This window comes from Nannospalax galili, unplaced genomic scaffold (genome assembly GCF_000622305.1).
Source record: "Nannospalax galili isolate Female #2095 unplaced genomic scaffold, S.galili_v1.0 scaffold278, whole genome shotgun sequence".
Taxonomy (NCBI): Eukaryota; Metazoa; Chordata; class Mammalia; order Rodentia; family Spalacidae; genus Nannospalax; species Nannospalax galili.
In genome coordinates this window covers 2,274,554-2,289,430 of record NW_008347536.1, presented here as the reverse complement: position 1 = coordinate 2,289,430, position 14,877 = coordinate 2,274,554, and the positions used below count along the sequence as shown (strand labels likewise).

General features: G+C 45.4%; 1 protein-coding gene across 1 annotated transcript; it reads right to left on the bottom strand.

Annotated features, from left to right (window-relative positions):
* Nucleotides 1-202: 202 nt before the first annotated feature.
* Fzd4 (frizzled class receptor 4) lies at nt 203-9,166 on the bottom strand. The gene is made up of 2 exons (XM_008844132.3): nt 8,541-9,166; nt 203-6,540 (listed from the first exon to the last, which is right to left on the bottom strand). The coding sequence occupies exons 1-2, from the start codon at nt 8,823-8,825 to the stop codon at nt 5,212-5,214; spliced, it is 1,614 nt and encodes a 537-aa protein (XP_008842354.1). The 5' UTR covers nt 8,826-9,166; the 3' UTR covers nt 203-5,211.
* Between the last annotated feature and the right edge of the window lie 5,711 nt (nt 9,167-14,877).

The window sequence follows — 14,877 nt, the reverse complement described above, 5'->3', positions numbered from 1 at the left end:
GACCTTGGATTTGGGTGGGAGATGGGGGTATGGGGGTACCCACTGCTGACCTGGGAAAAATCCCACAGGGGAAAAAGAGCACTAAATAAAAAGTAACAAAGTTTCTCAGAGAAAGTAAACTAAAGCCTCCATTTCTCACTGCTGGGACTATGCGTCCCAGGGACTATTATATACCCTCAGGAACACACCAAACCACACACCAGTTAATAAACAAAACACTTTATTTTCCTTTAATACAAAAATTAAATAGCAAGATTTTTTGTACAGTGATAAATTAGAAATTTACAGTACAGACATCAATGCAGACATACTTTTATATACCCTTAAAAAGAGGGTCCATTTCCTTTGAAATTCAGTATATTCAGGGCATGTGTAACAGGGTCTTTCCTGGTACCTCTGTGTCAAGCATCTGAAAATCCTCCGGTTGTCTCCAGGTTTCTGAAGCTGTGGAGAAGCACAAGAATCCAAGAAAAGGCCAAAGAGCAACAAGGTAATCTGCTGTGCAGAGCAAGTCAAATCATTATTGCATCTATTTGTAGACTGCACCTGGTGCTTAGTTCATCTTTATTATGAAGAGCTCAAGGGGCCATCATCCTTAGACCTTCTAGACCTTCTAAAGCCTCACAACATCTCTGTGAGGTAGAAGAAATTCAGAAGACCTAGATGCCCACTAGGAGAGGTCGAGAAAGCAGCTTACCTGTCTGTCTCCATGCCAACAGCCAAGTCAGAGCCTGAGCCTATTAAATTTCCAGGATTTGGAAATTTGCACAGCCTGGGAAGAAAGATAGACCCAACCTTCTCTGGAAACTCTGGTCTCATCACTCTTCAGAAGCCTCCTGGGATGATTGTGCTCATGTACTGAGTATTGCGAGAGATCAAGGAGGCCCAAAAGCCCTGAGGACGTGGCTCACATGGGACTCCAAAGAGACCCTCTACAAATTGTCTGGGTGAGTATTAGGAATTGGCTGATGCTAAGATAAGAAATAAGGCAAATGAGAAACAGAAACAAGCTACTACCAGGGCAAATGGACTTGCTAGAGGAGAGGCATGCCAGGGAAATTCATGGTATATTTCCCTCTTGGTCAAGTGCACCATTATTGCACAATCTGCATGGAGAAAAGGCAGTTACAGAGAGCTCTGTCCTGGAGCCAGTGAAATAAAATATTGATTCAGGCTTTAGTATCCAATCCTTGGTAGGAGCAAAATGCTCTCTCAGGAGTGTTCAAGATCTGTGACCTAGGCATGGAGGGAAAATAATAATCTAGGTCCTTTGCTAGACATAACTGTAAACCCAGACAGGAACTCTGAATTCAAATATAATAAAAGAAGTAAGCGCACCATCCAAGTCCAGGGACTATCAGGACTGGCAGCAATAGCAACTCTCCCCAATACCCTCCATCACAGAATAGAATTCAGACTATCCACTGGTCATAAGAGGTTCCTTCAAAAGTCTGTGCCCTCTGGCTCCCCTTCCAAACTGCTACTGTAGTCCCCGTAGCAGAGGCCCAGGACTGTTATATTGTTGAAATCCCTTTCAATTATGCCTGCTCTTTCCAGGCTGAGGATGTCAAGTTCATCTTGGTGTCCTATGTCCAGGCCTGACTCTCAGTACAAAAATCACAGACTTTGTTAGAGTACATAGCTGGAGGTGTTAGATTGGATGGTGATTCTGAATTTGATGAGGAAGTTTCTCAGGTTCTGGGTTTAAGGAGTGTAAGTGAGGAAATGATGGGGAAAAGAAAGTCAGTGACCATCTCAGGAAACAGAGTGTCACCCTTCTCCTGTTTCAGGCCTCTGGGCAAGATGCCAGCCCAGAAGCCATCTCAGCAACCAGGAAATGGGTCACCATAACGGAAGAAAGATATGATCAACCAAGTAGCTGAACCAGACGGTTCTGGCCCCTTCTACCCTACACCCCGTTCCTCTGCCCTGAAGTTTGGCTTTTATGAAGGAAGGCAAAAGAGGTGGTTGGGCAGAAGTATCCTTAGCATTGCTTAATAAGGCATCTGGGGGCTTGGAATTTTTATTGAAAGCTACCATCACATCTACTTATTCTAGATCCAAAAGAAAACAAAACAAACCTAACGTTTCCCTCAGCATGCTGCTGCCTTCAAATATACTGACATAAGTCACATGGGGCACCCCAAGCCCTAACCTACCTACCCCTCAAGTCATCGTAGATACTGGAGCTCATGTCCTTATAGCTATTTTGTATCCGAGGGAATTTCTATGGAGATTGCCATGAAGCAGAGCTGATGTTTCTGTCATTAATTTGAAAGGAATCTAAGGAAAGGAGAGATGTGGTCAAGGTAGAGAGACCTAGAAAGAAACTTGTGGGAAGGATATAGTGAAACATATGAATTCCAAAGGCTGCTGCTCCTACACAGAACCAACAGTGAAGTCAGGAGAACCATTTTTTCCTGCCTTGCATCCATGAGAAGAACAGAGCTTATCTCCTATGGCCTTCCTAAAACATTTAACATGGGGCTTTACCCAGTTGGCACTCAATACTTACGTGCTGATAACTCTTTCCTTAAAAACAAGTACAATTTTAAGAAGGGACTGAGAAGCTAGAAGGTCACTGGTAACTGACTCCACAGCCACAATCTTTCTTTCCTGAAACCAGAAACATTCTCCATTGCCTGGAACCTGAAAGGGAAGGCCTATGACCCTATGACATTAACTACTAATCCATTCTGTACTGACAGCCCCTTCTGCTCAAATATACCTTGCCCTCAAAAGGCAAGTGATAGGTGGAACCAACCCCAAAAGTTGTCAAGATACAAGCTCCAGAACTCAGAATGAAGGTGGCCAGGGTCATGCAAGTGCTTGCTGCTATGATTATTACTAAAACACTGATACATACTAAAATCCTACTGTTCCCCAGATCACTGAAGGGTGTTGTCACACAACACGATCACTGAAGCACTACACACAAAACTGTATTACAAACCCCATAACAGCAAAAGCAGTCCTTCACCGCATGGTCCTCCTTCCCTTTCCTGGGCTAGAATCACTTCACAACTCCCAAGACACCAGAGCAGAGCGTGAGTAAGGGCAGGCTTTGCCTCTGGATGCATGCTCCAGGGCCCAGGACAGCTATGGGAACAGTCTGCAAGCGGCACAGGACGTGTACATTTTATATTTTGTAGACAACTTGATCTCAGGAGATAAACTGGCCCTTCCAGGGATCAGTTCTCATGCTCCTGGAGCCCTACCCTTCGGGCAGTCTAGGTACTCGGGCTTCATAAATCAGCAGGGGCTACCCTAGCCCATGTAGCCATCAATCTCAAAAGTCCTTCTAAATACACAATAGGCCTTATATGCATCTTGATCTCAGACAGCTAAATAACACAAAAAAGCAAGGAGGTGGGGAAAAAGAAAATGTCAAATCACAGACATAAAGCTCAACCCATATATATTTTTTTTTCTAAAATTTGATTATCTATTTGGAGTCCCTGTTAATATTTCTCCTCCACAAAGTATGAGAGAGAGAAAAAAAAGAGCTTTCTTAATAAAAAGAAAAAACATGAAATTAATAAATAATCATTGAAAAGCAGCTGCTGAGGCACACACATGAATTATAAGGAGAGCAACTTGTGACACACAGACAACAGTTTGCCAGAGATCTGGCGATTACAAGGCCCAAGGCAGGTTAAGAGAAAGGCCAGTTACAATGTTAAAAGAACTGCAACTTTTGATAGGTTGCTAGGGGGTACCTCCTTGTGAGGAGCTTAAAGCATAAATTTTAAAAGCTTTGGATACCTCAGCAAAGGCAATTAAGGCCTGAGCTGTTAGACTTTGCAGTTAATTTCATATGGTCTACACTTTATTCCCTGCTAACCAGTCCAGCTTCTTACCAGCATTCTGGAGATTCATTAAGCACCATATAAATACTCCAGGCCCCACCGCCTCCAATGAAATCATATAAGGAGCCTTTGCCAATTACTAGGGAACAATTATGCACCAAATATGTGGATCCGCTGTCCTTAGTTCCCTTTACAAAACGGAATAAGTCTCCATTGTGGTAAGTAGACCAAACTCTGATAACATTCTTATGGTAGGGGGGAAAAGGCACTATCATTTTAAGAATACAAGTTGACCATAGTTTTAAAGTCAATAGAGTGTACTATGTCATAGTCCAAGAATGTGCTTTTAATTGTAATTGACACACACAAATTACACAGTTAATCTGTGTGAATGCAAAGTTGCCAAGAAATTTAACATTTCAGTTCTTTCAGACTGGCGTCTGCATAGATGCAATCACACGAAGTAAAATATATTAAGTCCCCATTGCTTAATGCAATAGGTCTCTGGGGTGAGTAAGGTAAGTCAACTTAGTAAATCTCATTTTCCTCTGAATTAAGTGATTGTCAGAAAGTGAATCACCTTTCCTTTTCCCCTCATTAGGCATGCTGCAGTGCAAAAATTCCTATAAAAATACCTTTTTTTTTTTTTTTTTTTTTTTTTTGAATCATTAGTGTAAAGTGAAGGAAACAGCAGCAGCCTGGAACAGGGATGTTAAAATTTTAAGAGAGGAGAAGAGAGAAAAATCCACTGGATACCTTATGTGTGTTAGTAGAGTACTTTTGTTTGTTCAAACAATTCTGTTTTATGACAAAGGCACTGAAGGATTTTGACACTACCTCTTGGGAGTGCAATCCACAAAGTTCTAAACAGCAGACAGTACACCACAAAGATGTTTATGTTAGACCAGCCAAACTATAAAACTCTGTAACACTTCTCCGAACCCAGCGTTTCCAGTGTTTATAGATCACTTTGCTATCTGAAAGACCTAGTTAGTATTTAAAATTTAAAAGAGTTAAAAAAATAATCTTTCTCCCTGCAGATTACCAAGTCACAGCTGAAATCCCACCTCGTAGGGGAAAACAGCATCTTGCCGGCCCTCTTGGATTTTAGGCAAGACCTCCACGCTCCAAGCTGCGACCTGCTAAAGTGATCAACATTTTGATTTTTCACAGCTTTGAAAGCCTCTCACGGGCTTTTCCATTTTGGATCATTCCAAAGTCTCCAGCAAAATCATTGATTTTATGATGCTAGGTGCGGGTGAGGGGTGCTGATTGATGGGGATCACTTAAGTGTTGCTAGTTTGTTCAAATTCCAGAGTCACTGCACAAAATTCTTAGTAGCATTTCCAGAGAAACACCGGCATTTCCTTCAGAATGAGGATCATGTGGAGGCTAGCTAGTCTTATACCACAGTTTCACTGCCTTTCCCAGGCTTCACCCAACCATTCCCTCTCTTCTCTCTCTTTACCTTCCCAGAATTCACCAATCTATTAGAACATTTTTGCCACGTGTGAAGAGTTTTGGCAGACCAAATCCACATGCCTGAAGTGATGCCCACAAGCAAAGACATAAAAATTTTCAACATTTCAACTGCCATATTAGAGTCATCTGCAGAATAGCGAAAGAGTGCCCAGTTGGAGATTTCATAGAAATAACAGGCAATCACACAGGTTGCAGGAACCGTGTACAGTACTGAGAACACCCCAATCTTCACCATCAGCCTTTCTAACTTGTCTGTCTTTGTCCCATCTTTTTGAAGATTTGACCGAATTTTGAACAAGGCCACCAAACCGGCAGCAATAAACAGAGTTCCAATCACCAGATATGTAAAGAGCGGGGCCACCACAAAGCCAGTGAGAGCATCGAGGTTTTGGTTCCCAACATAGCACAAACCAGTCAGTTCGTCTGCATCCACTAGTCTCATAATCAAGATGACAATGGTTTTCACCGCAGGGATGGCCCAGGCTGCAATGTGGAAATAAGAGCTGTGCATTTCAATGGCTTCATGCCCCCACTTGAGTCCTGCTGCCAAAAACCAAGTGAGTGTCAGAATAACCCACCAAATGGAGCTAGCCATTCCAAAAAAGTACATCAGCAAGAAAATTATTGCACATCCTGTGTTCTTAAGTCCTTCTTGGATAAGAACAGGTTCTGCTGCCTCTTCAAAATCGCAGGATATCCTTTCCCGGCCTACAGTCAGCCGAACAATATAAGCAATGCTATAAATATTATAGCACATACTGAGAAATATGATGGGGCGTTCAGGGTAAGAAAACCTGGAAGAATCGATCAGGAAGGTCAGCACAGTGAAGGCAGTAGAGATGAAGCACAGGCTAGCCCACACTGCCATCCAAATATCGGTGAACTCCTTAGCTGAGCGACTGTACAGGCCAGCATCGTAGCCACACTTGAGGACACAGTTCAGGCTCCTCTTCACCCAGATATACTGATCAGAATTGGTTCCCACAGAGTGACACTCTTCCCCTGGCTGGATGGGGGTTTTGTGAGGTAAGGGCACCTCTTCATCACCTGGCCCTTCCATGCACATATGGTTGTGGTCATTCTGAGGTGGGAACTTGCTGCAGTTCAGGCTCTCCGGCCAGGCAAATCCAAATTCTTTCAGGACTGGTTCACATCGTCTCTTGACTGAAAGACACATGCCACCGCATGGGCCAATGGGGATGTTGATCTTCTCTGTGCACATCGGCACATAGACCGAACAAAGGAAGAACTGAAAGCAATGAAATAAAGAACACAATGACTTGGAGGTTTGACTGAATGCACAAGCAGTATATATCCACTTTTAAACCAACCTACTGAAAGTCTGTGCTCACTGTGACCACAAACAAGGATGTCAAATAATCCAATCACTTTTATACACTTTCCTTAGTTTGGCTCTAGTAATCTTTTCCACAGGAACATAAATGAATAAATAAGAAGTATCTGAAGAATTACATAATGTCTTTCACATAACCCTTAAGAAAACACTTTTAAAATTTGACTTCTAACATCCCTCTCCTTTTAGCTAGAGTTGAAAGATCTGAAGAGTAATAAAATGAGTTGGTCCTTTTGGTGATGCGTGCTTGATTTTTATCTTCCTTTCCTTGCCTTAAAGATAAGAAACTATAGATCCTGTTACTAGTCTATTTTTCCTCTACTTTATCCTTTAATTTAAAAAAGAGTCAATCCCATATTAGAACAGAAAATATAGTAGTTTGAAACTCAGACCCAGGATGAGATGTGGGCGAGGGTCTCTGGTCTCCAGGGATTTGTTTGGCTAGCATTTCCCTAATGAATAATAATGAAGCACAAAAGGAAATGTAAAGTCCCTGAAACTGCAATACTAGCAGGGGAGAGTCCAGTTGCTGTCCTCAATTCCTTCAGCATTGATAAACAGTCTCCTTGGCTCCTTACAGATGTTGTCTATGAAGTCTAGAGTTACAAGTAACTATTTTCCAGCATGTAAAGGGATCCAGTCTTGTCTTTCAAAACAGCTTGGCTGCTTCCCCAGGATACATGTAATTAAAAATATATATCCCTGCAAAAGCTGTTTCTCCAACAAAATTGCCACTGATGTCAGGAATATGTGTTGTTTCCAGACTGAGAGCAAGAGGATCATTTCTTAAACTTTTTTAACCTAGTTCTAAAGTCCTGAAACCTCCAAAGGGATATTTCACCAGCAACAGGTCTAATCCCAACCATCATTCCAAAACCACAATCCAACTTTTACAATGCCTTCTGTAAAAATATGCAGCTAGTAAATAAACTGTGTCTATTTCTTATCTCCTAGAACTTACAGCCAGAACTACACATTTCTTGGGTTTTTAGATAGACAACTAACCTTTACTTTTTTTTTTCACAAGTGCTATCTCTTCTAAATTTATTAAAGTCACTCAGCCTAAGCAACCAAAACACAACTGTTATGTTTTAAAGTTTTCATCCCAGTCCACCTCCCTAATGAATTGGTTGTTTATGCAAGATTATTAACTACCCTGTATATGCAAATTCCTTTTTCACTTATTATGGTAGGAAGAAAAATTTCTGTATCATTACACATTACATAAGCTTTAAAGTTTTTAATGACTGGAAGGAAAAAAGGTTCTTTCAATATGCAAACTACCTTCCTGGAGCTTTTTCAGTCCCTCCAAACACTAAACCTATACCTCCAGCCCTAAGGACAAAAAAGGACTCAACAACCACTCTTTCCTGTATGACCTCTAAAACTGCAGGGCGATGAAGGGGCACTCTGCAGAAAACAGTGATACTTTATTCAGTAACCCACTCCCCCCAAAATATAGGAAGACAGGAGGTCAATGAGGGGCCTGGAAGGATGAACTTCTTATCTTTCCTTCCAAGCCTTAGCTGCAGCTGGCCGCCCTGCCGGGACTCGCCCACCAAACAGCAGCGGCCCGAATCCTTGGCAAAGATAACAACCCTCAGCTCCACTGGGGTTAGGGGCTTGGCCAGACTTGGGCAGGGGAGAAAAACGGAAGGGCGGGGTGTAAGAATGGGCTCTTTCGCAGGCCAGATGACTTACACAACGTTTTGGCTTCCAGTCTTCGGGAAGGGACAGAAAAGTGGGAGGTGGGGTGGGGGTGGAAATCACTTTTCCAGGAGAGTTCTACTCTCAGGAAGGGGGCAGAGAGCTCGACTTGGAGGGGCCCCAAGGAAGAAGTTTGGGGGGTCCCTGCTTAAGGGGTCGTGGCAGGGGATGAGGGTAGGGGCGCCCACCTGCAGCTGGCTGGAGCAGCCGTACTGGATAAGCGGCGTGAAAGTTGTCAGCTGCAGCTCGGCGTCTGTCTGCAGCTCGTGCCCCACCAGGTTGGGCATCTTGGTCACGTTGTAGCCCAGGTTCTGGCACATGGAAATGCGGATAGGGTCGCAGCGCCGCTCCTCCTCGTCCCCGAAGCCCAGGGCTGGCTGCAGGAGCAACTGCAGCAGCAACAGCAGCCCCAGCCTGAGCCCGACACCTCCAGGCGCCCCCGGGACGCTCGGCCCCGTGCCCAGCCAGGCCATGGCCAGGGCCCCGGGCAGCAGCGGCGGCGGGGAGGGCTGCTCTAGCAGACACCCCCAGTTTGCACCGGGGCGCCGGCTGCCCGCGCTGCTCCCAGCTCCTGGGAAGGGAGTGCGATAAGGCGCCAAGGGCGACGGAGGGGGCAGTGGCCGCCGCTCCCGCTGCTGCACGCGACTGTGCGGGGTATCAGACGTCCGGGGCCGAAACCCGGGGGCAAGCGGCGTGGGTCATGGCTGCAGGCGGCGATCCCATCACCGGGCGCCGGCCGAGTCCGCTCCGTGTCCCCGCGAAGCCCGCCAGCACTCTACGCCGCGCCGCTCTCACCGCCCCGGCGCTCCGCGGCGCAGAAGGTTCTCTGGGCGGCCGCGAGGCGGGACGGACAGCGCACCCGTCCAATGGAAGGGCGTCGTGGGCAGAGGAGGCGGGGTGGGGCGGGGCCGCTCTCCCCCCGGGAAGGGTCAGGTCCCCGCCAGCGGCCTGGTCCTCCCTCCCTCCCCTCCTCCCTCCCCGCCGCGCCCCGCCCCGCTCGGCTTCCCGGTGCTCGCCTTCCTCCCACTCTGATCGACGCGCGCTGGGGCCGAGCGGCGATGGAGCCTAGTGGCTCCGACCCAGCCAAGCTGCCCCTCCCCTCCCAGGTGAGACGTGCTTCCACGTCCGTGCCCCCTTCATTCCCTTTCTCTTCCAGCTGTCACCGCGGGCCCCGTGGCCACCTCCGCCTCAAGCAGTGAAGTGAACACAAAGAACAGGGGATTGGGGCTTTACACCGGGCTGTGTGACCTTGAACAAATCGCCCAACCTTTCGGTGTCAGGGGCCTCGTCCGCAAAGTGACTTGGGAGGATTAGTGATACAGCGTTCCAGCTCTGCTTGGTGCCTGGTACTGCGCGAGCTCGCAGCTATTTCCACCGCTTGCGGGCGGGCGGTGGAGCCCGGCCCCCAGTCCCCGCCCAGACCAGCCGACCTGCGCCCGGGAGCCGGGCTTGGGGAGGCGCCCCAGAGCCGCAGCGCAGCCGACGGGCTCGCGCTCCGATTTCCTCACCCTATGAAATGAAATTCCACAGGGGGATTCGAAAGGAAATGAGACCGGGACACTCCGTGCTTCTCCGCCCGCCGCCCTTCCTGTCTCGGGGACACGGTTTCTAAATAAGGTTGGGAGGGTGCGAGAGAGAGGGAAGAGGCATGACCTGTGCCCTGAGGACGTGGAAGGTTCACCAGTCACTTAGGACGCCCCTCCTCGGCAGCCTCCACTCCTTCCTTCCTCATTCTGCCTCTTCCTAGGGTGTCGGGGATCAGTGGATCTTGCCAGCCAACCATAAGGGACTTTGTGCTGGTCCACCCTCTCAGTCTTCCATTCAGCGACGGGGAAAGCTCAGCAGGTGGTTTCCCAAACTATTTACTTGTTACTTATTGGTCAAACATCTGTGTCTCTCCGATCCCAAACTGGACATTTGACCAACTTCTGAGGGAAGTTCATGTTCGCACATAGCTGTTCTCAGCACACGAAGTAACACCTGTAGTGTAAGTCATTTACAGTGCCTGACGCATAAAGTGCTGAGTGGCTTGGTTGTTGCTCTTTTGTATGGGACAGATGGGGAAGGGCAGGTTAGAGGACACTTCCTGCTTGTCAGTTTCAGGCTAACTGCACATCTGACAGTCCAGGTTTGAGAACACACACACACACACACACAGAGTTTCCTGAAAACCATTTATCTAACACTTGTCACTGTTTTCCTGCAGCTGTTTGTCTTCTCCCATTTCAGCAGATCCTCTGACTCCCAGCAAAGGTAAGGTATGAATTGGACGACTGGGTGTAGTCTTCTCCCATTTCAGCAGATCCTCTGACTCCCAGCAAAGGTAAGGTATGAATTGGACGACTCGGTGTACCATTCAAGTAGTGCTCATATTTTGGATTTTTAGTTTTCTTATATTAGCAGCTCACCTGGCTGAGGACAAGAATAAAATCAACTGTTTTTGGCATTTGGTTTTGTGCCTGGATCTGTTGGACTCCTAGAAGCTGTGTTGTCTCTGGGCATTGTCATAACCACCTGATGAAGGAAGTTTTAGCAGCCCCTTAAGGAGACTGGGAAACTGAGGCTAGAGCCAGAGTAATAGGAAATGATAGAACCAACCAAATCGGGGCCCAGTGGGAGCCCTTTAAAGCTGGAGGGCAAGATTATTTCCTACAAGTTCCCAGCTGGAAATCAGGACCCTCGGGACAAGGCTGAGCCTTCTGTGTTCTTGTACAGAAGACCAGAGACCATAAATGATCAGATGAACAGAGCGGTGATCTAGTCACCATTTTAACTACAAAGAGGAACAAATCGGATGAATAGGTTAAATGAATACCTGATCCTCATCCTCTGAGACCACACAGGAGACAAAAAACAAACATCAGTACCTCAGTATGGTAGGCACACAATAGAGAATTTGGGGGCAAACTGAAGGCAGAGGTAGCTGAGTTTGGAGAGGACTCAACAGAGTGGAGTTGGTGTGCAGCTGGCACTTCGCCTAGAGCAGGGTGTGTGCAGGAGATAGATGTCCGTGATTTATGAAGCAATTTACTTCCTGAAGTCAAGGAGGAGGAGGATCTGTTCCTTACACAGAGACTGGCACATAGTCGAGGCACCCGTTAGTGCTGGGTGAGAGAACACTATTGTCAAGTAAGAAATAGAGAACTTGTCGGAAACCTTAATCTGCACCAGTGTTCCATGACTTAACAGTCATTATTTCATTTAGTGTTCGCAACCTAAGAAAATGATCAGAGAGGTCATGCAGCCTGCCCAAGATGGCACAGGAGGTAGTGAAAAAAGACTCAGGTGCCGCTTTGTCTTGCTCTAGACTCTATGTACAGAGTCCTGCTCTCACAGAGGAAATTGCTTAATGCTCAGCCTCATCTACCATTAAAGATGACCTTTTTGTGATCCTGACCTCTTCTTCTAGGCCTGGAATCCCACCTCAGCAAGTTTGAATTGACTTGTCTCCTTTGAGAACACTTGAAGAAGCCCCTTCCCTGGCAGAGCTTTTCCTGTCAACAGCTTTTCTTTCTAGGCAGGGAACTCATCACAGGTATTTTCCAAAAAAGAAAGCAAGGGGAATCACATTTCATTCAGTCTGGATGTAGAAAGAAAACAAAGGCCAGGACTTAGAGCTAACTCTGAATGGCCTGGAGCCCCTGGCCTCCCTCTCAGGGAGTTGTTCACAGGGCAGCATGTTTGCCTTTGTTACAAAAAGCACTTCCCTGAGGGATCTAGCCAGAGGGATATCACCCTATGTCAGGCACAGTGTGTCTGAGCGGAAAAGATAGAGACATGTGAAAAGGACCTTTAGTTAACCCTGAAGTGCAGACCATTGGCCCCCAGTGACTCTAGCCTGATCACTGGGCAGTTTCTTTGGTCTAACCTTCCCATCTGGAGCTGCAACCAATACCACTTTTGCTGATTGTTGGGCAGCTGGGCTCTCTATTTGTGTGCAATGAAAGGCTGGGTTCCAGCAAACTCCTGTGATGTGTTAATTTTTCAACCTGACATTTTCTGCTCAAATACATTCTAATGTTTCCTAAGTTAAAGACTGCATTTGAAGACCACTGTTAGGTTAAAATCTACCACCTATGGGGTTGGGTGCTGTAAACATGCTTTCCCTACTAAGGAAAACCTCTTATTTGTAGTTCTTTGCTAACCTAATTAGATGTTGAAGTGTTCACCCCAGAGCCTGCTTTTTATTTCCCAAGAAACAATCCAACTAATCCATATTCAGCAGCTTCTAAGAAAAGTCTTATTCCAACCACTCCTGAAGAAATCAGCTTCTTTGAATCTAGACAGAACATTTAGAAATCAGAAAGAGCTGTCTTGATAGAAAATGCAAGAAAGTGACTCATTATTACCCTGATTGGTTTTGGAGGGGAAAATTTAGTGGAATTAATACCCATACACGTTGAGAATTTTCTGTGGCGCCACATACCACAGGGAGAACCCAGGCTACATCCCATCAGCTTTAAATAGGGACACCTTCTCCTGCACCCAAGCTAGTTATGGGCCAAAAACATATCTGCTTGGGAAGGTAGATAAGAACACATTGATCTAGCTCCAAATTAGACAATTGGAGATCCTAAGAGACTAAGTAACAGCTATTAAATGGCAGAGCCAAAGTCCCTTCTTAGTCTGTTGTACCACGAGCCTACACAGAATTGTCACTACAGTATTTTTGATGTCAAGAAATCAAACTCTATTCCTTCCATCCATGTATCTAGCAAGCATAACATGATATACCAAGCATGTGGTATATGATGTTGGTGTATGATGTAGCATGTTGGTGGCAATGACTTAACATACACATGGGCAGCCAAGAATGTCTGTGGGAGGCTGAAGTTAACAGAAATGCGCTGTATGCCTCCACAGGCTCATCCAGTTGAAGTATTGATCATTCAAACAGTAGCTCACATTTAGTGACGGGTTTTTGTCATTTCAGCTGGGTACTCAGGCAAGGTATGCAGACATGTATGCACAAGATGCCCCGCCTTTAAGGAGCTTACAGCTTACAGTCACATTGGGGGAGATTAAGACATGAGATCAAAAGAGAAACAAGTTTCTTTATGGAAAGTGCTTTTTCCTGGACTCCCTTGATTCCATTCACTTCCACTGTTATTACATAAAGTTCTGTATCATAAAAGTGTGGGTTTTACTTGTTGTTCTGTGCTTGGTCTCTGTCACTAAATGTTGAAGTCAGAGGCTATGTCTTCTTCTCCACTGTCTTGTTCTTCATTGTGCTCATGAACAGAATAGGAAAATATTACAAGATCCAAAGAAGAGACATAATTACTATGGGCTGGACATAGGTGACCATCAAAATTAACCAGTTAGATGATGTAATTCCCATATGTCAGACATGAGTCACAGTGTTCAGTTTTCTTCGGAAGTCAGATGTTTTACCAATCATTTATCTTTTATTTTTAAGTTTTACTGTGCTTATTCTTAAAAATTTTAAGATAAAGAAACGTTTTGATTGATTAGAGACAAATGAATTTCTTTACTTCATGAACCACACCTGAACAATTTCTTATCTCTGTGCATTAGACAGTTGGCCATTCAATTCATTTTTATCAGCTGAACTCATTAAGAATCATGTGTGCCACAAGACAGAGCTGGGTCTCAAGCCAAGATGGTATAAGTTAGGAGATTACTTCCTGTTAAGTTTGTAGAAAAATAAGAGAGTAAGCTTAGTTTGAGGGATGGGTAAATTTCCAAGAGACCCAGGGAAGAAGGGAAGGAAAGCCGTGAAATAATCTAAGTAGCATTCCCCTCAGTTGATTCAGAAGAGAATAGGATTAAAAATTACAGGTAAAGAGTGAACTAGACAATGTATGTAAACTCTTGTGTAAAGATAAAGGAACTTTATATCCTGTGTCTGGGGGACAGAATGCTTTAAGTTGCACAGGGAGACTGCTGTATCACGTGAAGAAGAGGCATCATTTTAACATTGTCTTAAACTGTAAGATAAGTGTGATTTTAAAGAAGTGTGTATGAATGCCTGGTTGACTGGAGTTTTGTACCATGTCAATTTGTCTAAACTGGAACTTTGTTTTTCGTGTGTGTGTGTGTGTGTGTGTGTGTGTGTGTGTCTGTGTGTGTCTAGGCCAGAGGTTGACATCTGGTTGCCTTCTATTGTGCTCAACCTTAATTTTTGAGTCATAATCTCTTAGTGAGCCTGTAGCTCCCTGTTCAGGCTAAACTGACTGGCCAGAAAGCCCTGGAGATCCTCTTGTTTCTGTCCGCCCAAGTCCCCCATTGCCCCCACCAGTGTTGGGGTTACAGATGTCTCAAATCCACCTGGGTGCTGGGATCTGAACTTAGATCCTCATACTTACACAACAAACACTTTACCGGCTGAACCATTTCTTTCCCCAGCTCATAAACTGGAACTATCTCAGAATTTCCCTCCCAACAGCATTCCAGATTAATGCTGACCACAAGAGAAATTAGCACAAGGTTGAGAAGCAGCACTTTGATGCTCTGAAAGTCAGAGTTGGGTGCTAAGCACCATCTCTCTCTCTCTCTCTCTCT